Raw genomic sequence first — 5,286 nt, forward strand, 5'->3', positions numbered from 1 at the left:
CAGCACTAACATTTCTTAATATATATATATATATATATATATATATATATATATATTAAGAAATGTAAGAAATGTTAACTTTAAACAAGCAAGGGTGCATCTATCTATCATATTAATATAGAAAACAGGTATAATAATATGTAATAATATGTCACAATTTGTTTTTACTGTGTTTTCAATCAAATGGATGCAGCCTTGGCAAACATAAGAGATTCAAATACGTTAACAATATCTTAACGACCCCAAACATTTGAAGTAGAGTATATATCCATAAAAATATAATAAAAATATACATGCAAAATAAAATTAAATAACAATAACTATTTATTATTATTATTATATATACATGCATACATTTAACTGTTCATTACTACAAAGAAAGAAAGAAAGAAAGAAAGAAAGAAAGAAAGAAAGAAAGAAAGAAAGAAAGAAAGAAAGAAAGAAATATTTTAGTTTTGAATTCGTTTTAAAAGTATATTTATTTTTCTTTGCTTTATAGTGAAAATTGCTTGTGTTTATGTGTGTGTGTCTTTCCCTCTCCTTTCATTCGCTCCCTGCGGGGGAGTGAGCAGGTGTCCAGTGACCCAGGAAGAGGGAGACACGGGTGGGCATGCGGTGAAGCGCATCCCTGGCTCAAATGTCCCCAGGAGACGGAGGACAAAATATCCCTCCTTTGTTAGCAGCCATCTCTCACTCGCCCTCTCCTTTCCTTTCTCCCTCTTCCTTCTTTTCTGCTGCAGTGGAACACATTGTGTTCAGGTGTTTCTCCCGACCCCTTCTCCATTACAGGATATTAAGTCCATAGAGCGAGAGCAGGCATTGCGACTGCTCTCTATGCTGAGCCGAGAGTGTCTCTGTGCGAGCGTCTCTCTCAGTGTACTCTCTAATAGAGTTTAAGGGTGAACTTGGAAATGTGGTACCAGAATTGAGATCCTTTCACTAGAACCGTGTCTGACAGCGCTACATACACCTCTTTCACTTCCACTCTCAGCTTCTGGTTGACAAATCCCACTTTTTCCCCAAATGGAATTACCCTCCATTGCGTTTGAAGTCAAAAGGCAGTGTCGCGAGGACCGATGGCCTATCCGCACAAACACAATCAAGCTCTGAGGCGACAAGCAGAAAAATCTTGAAAGCTTCAAATGACTGCATCTTGAATTCGGTAGAGAGAGGAGTCAGGGAAAAAGTTAGAAAAAGCCAAACAGTGTGTCAATCATTTGGACACACTTTCTTCTATGGTGAGGCCAGGCACATGTAAACAGGAAATCTTTTGGTATGGCTGGAGAAAGATTTTTTCAACATTCATGTCAAGAGGCATGACTTGGAGGGAAACGGTAGCTGAAGTAAATACCAAAGATCTTGTGAAACAAATCAAGGAAAGAAAGAAAATATTCGTTTTATTTTCTCCTCATGGACTCACTAACACTGTCTGCAGCTGTCTCTTGTTAGGACATAAGCCTCAGCAACTGCAACATATGCCACAATTCAATGAGACAATTAGGAAAAAACCCACATGCACTTATGTTACATGTTAACGCTTGTGCAAAAAAAAATTCTAAACAATTGCTCTGTTAAAAAACCTACTGATCTGCCCGACAGAGGAGGCATTTTAAACCATGATAGGCTGTTACAACTTAATTATGCTGCATTTATGCAGCAATTATACTCAGTGCAAAAAATGTATCCAAGATGGTGGACAGTTCGAGATAAATGTTAATCATAAGTCTATATTTTACTGCAATAATAATAATAAAATGTATATTTTCATATGATAATAATAAAATATAAAATAGTTAAGTAACTAGTTAAAATTGGGTTTAAAATCCAATTTCTGTGTGCTATTTATTTTTTATTAGTGAATTAAAATATCAGTTAGAGCAGTGGTTCAAGACTTAGTGGATAAATTTTTTTTATATATAAGTATATGTATTTTATTTCTCTTACAATTTCTTCATCATAAAATATTTGGGGGGGAGTATATATTCATTATAAAAATGCTCATAGAGTTATAAAAAGTTATTATTTTACATGATTTCCCCAGGTATAAAAAACATACTTTTAAAATGAGGCTAAATTAAGGCTTCCTCGTTCATACTGGTTTTCCAAGACTGTGGGAATTCTGGTTCTTCAAAGACAAAAAAAATCAAATTAAAATAAAAAAAAAAAAAAAAAATTAAATAAGAAATATGCTGCTTTTTGGTTGTTTTATCCTATATTACATTCTTTTAAGTCATTTTGGACATTTGCAGGGGCCCCCTGTTTAAGAAACCCTTAGCACAATTTTCTTCTCTTATTTGTGATATAAATCTGAGATACATACAGGGCTTCTTTCACAAATATTAACTACATTAAGGAAAGTATATATAAAACCCACAGAATATGCTCCCTAAGGAAGAGTGGGTTGCTCTGGTCATCAGAGATATGAGAGTCACCCCACACATTCATCTCATAATGGAAGCAAATATAACAATCCTACACACTCAGCACTTTGCTTTCCATAATTAAGCCAAAAGGTTTTAATGAAAGTGATTAGATAAGGTCTTCTTAAAGGTTATTTGCACACAACACCTGTTAGTCAGAAGAATATTAATAAATGAGAATAAGTGACAGGAGAGCGTGTGCAGGGAAGATAATGAATGATTCGGCTCTTCATTTTCTCCCTTTCCTTCAAAATGGCTGTCCTTTACCTCATTGTCAGCAGCTTTAATTCTCAATTCAATTCATGAGAAAAAAAATAGTAGAGAGAGGGGGAAAAAACTCCCCCATTTCATTCTCAATTGGACCTGAAAAGAACAACAAGAAACAAATCTGAGGGATTTTAGTGTGAATAAGAATATAATCAAAAAAGCATGGGAGGCCGTGATGACATTCCCCCCCCGCCGAGGCCCCGCTCTGGGAGAGTGGCAGCGGAAGTGTGGCGGGGAGGCCCAGAGGAAGCCTGTCACCTGAGCATTCTTTGAACCATCACAGCTGCTTTGTGGGAATGAATGACGGCACCAAAGAAAAAGAAGGTGGGAGAGAGAGAGAGAGAGAGAGAGAGAGGGAGAGAGAGAGATCATCACTTCCATCACATCTCCAGGTTTCAAGCATGATCAAATTTGCACTTCAAACCGCTGGGGCCTGATAACCAGCCATTGTGTGTGTTCGCTCATGCAAGCGGAGCATTCCAACGATGGCTAGGTAAGGTCTCCTAGCACCCGACACAAAGACGGACCTTCCACTGGAGGGTCCCCTCAGGGCTGCAGAAGCAGTGGAACGGGTATAAAGAGAAAGAGTGCATGCGGATGTATTGACTTCATTCTGCAAGTTATTGACTCTGTGGCCAGTCATGATAAAAGTCAAAAGAGTGTGATAATGGTAATATTGTGCAAGAGAGATGTGTATAATCTATAAGTAATTTATTTTATAGGGTCCTCTACGTTGGACAATCCATATTAAGTTATTGAACATGGTTGCTGATTTCTAGCTGGTTCAAACTGGTCATTTGTACACTCACAATTTTCCAAAAACCAGCTTGAGCACCTTAAGCTTCACTGGAAGCTTGTTTGTTGTTGGTCCAAGATGGCTAATGACCAGCTAGAAACCAGTTACCATGATCCAAAACACAAGTATCAGCTTAAGATGGATTTTTCAGCATGGTAGAGAAAAAGTTCGAGCTTGCTGGATCAGGACTAAAAGGCTGATTGCGGCCCTAGTGTGGCTCCACTCACCGTTCTCACTGTCTGATTTGTTCTCGTGCTCTGTGTCGGTCAGGGTCAGGACTGAGTTGGAGCGGCTGGACAAGCAGGAGTTGCGGCCAGACTTCACACCCCTGCCCCAGAGGCGCATGGCACGTTCCGGTGACATCACCCGCTCGTTCTCAGTGTCCACGTCTGAGCCTGCGCCAACGGAGTAGCCGCGGTGGGGGAGGCCCATCTCTGCGCAGAAGGCCAGGCCACGGCGTGTGGCTGGCTCACATATTCCCAGCTGCCTCAGGTTAAAGTTCTGCCCTGTAAAAGAAACAAACTAATTCAGCATATATCTATACACATGATCCACTACAAACAATCTGCAGGTTCCAAATGTGAATAAAAATTAGCATTGGTGAGTAAATAAAATACTTATTCAGCAGTTGAACTGTACCATTAAAAAATTGCAACGTAATATGTGAGTTTAATTGCTATGAAAGAATGAGAGTTATTTTGCTTATATATCACATGTAAGCAAAGCAAAAACAAGTAAAAAGAAAATATCAGTGTGTATGCTACATCTTTTACCATTTTAATATTAATTGTTCAATTCTTTCAAACCCTAGAAATATATTTATAGACATACACACACTCACACTTCTGCTCAAATGTTTGGAGTTAGAAATTAATACATTTATTGAGCAAAGATGCATTAAATTGATAAAAAGAGACATTTATAATGTTATGTTGAAATGTTCTATTTCAAATAAATGCTTTACTTTTGAACACAAAAAATATTAAGCAGCACAACTGTTTTCAAATTATTTTTTGAGCACCAAATCAGCATATTAAAATTATTTCTGAAGGATCGTGTGACACTGAAGACTGGAGTAATGGCTGCTGAAAATTCAGCTTTGCCCTCACAAGAATGAAATAGTTTATAATATATTAAAATAGAAAACAGTTATTTAATATTTGAATAATACTTCACAATTGTTCTGTTTTTATTTAATTTTGATAAATGCAAATCAATGCAGAATTGGTGAGCATAAGAGACGACTTTTAAAAACATTAAATAATCGTACCAATTTCAAACTTTTGAATTGTAGTGGGTGTATATGAAAATTAATAATACATGCAAAAAAAATTATATAAAAGTAATAATAATAATAATGAAAAATAGCTTTTGCACCCTGTCAGTCTACTCATATGAATCTATACCTATAAATAATTGTAGTTAAACACAATGCTACAAATGCAATACACACACACACATAGATGTGCACACGCACGCACGCACGCACACGCACACGCAGACACGCACACACACACACGCACGCACACACACACACACACACACTTATAATGCAGCAACCGTTTCAAACACAGTAAGACACATTCCACATGCCCTAGTTAAGCAGAGAAAACAATCAATCAAAGAGACACTAAAAAGAGCCCATTTAATGTTCTATTTTGAAGTCTGACTGCTGTTTTCTGCGATTATTTCTCCCATGTGCACTTATAGTATCAAGAGAATGACAAATAAGCTAGAATTCTCTAAATCCCTGGCCACTAGAAGCTCCTTTCTAATACACACACCAAACCCACCCCCCACCCC

At 37.3% G+C, this 5,286-nt stretch overlaps 1 protein-coding gene across 1 annotated transcript in view; it reads right to left on the reverse strand.

Annotated features, from left to right (window-relative positions):
* LOC107559630 (teneurin-3-like) overlaps window positions 1–5,286 on the reverse strand; it is a 308,103-nt gene that overhangs the window by 224,450 nt on the left and 78,367 nt on the right. The window contains exon 4 of the mRNA XM_016243524.1: window positions 3,711–3,989. Within this exon, the coding sequence (XP_016099010.1) occupies window positions 3,711–3,989 (279 nt within the window). The remainder of the gene's footprint in view (window positions 1–3,710; window positions 3,990–5,286) is intronic.

The sequence above is a fragment of the Sinocyclocheilus grahami genome, unplaced genomic scaffold (genome assembly GCF_001515645.1).
Source record: "Sinocyclocheilus grahami isolate Dianchi unplaced genomic scaffold, SAMN03320097.WGS_v1.1 scaffold693.1, whole genome shotgun sequence".
NCBI classification, from domain to species: domain Eukaryota; kingdom Metazoa; phylum Chordata; class Actinopteri; order Cypriniformes; family Cyprinidae; genus Sinocyclocheilus; species Sinocyclocheilus grahami.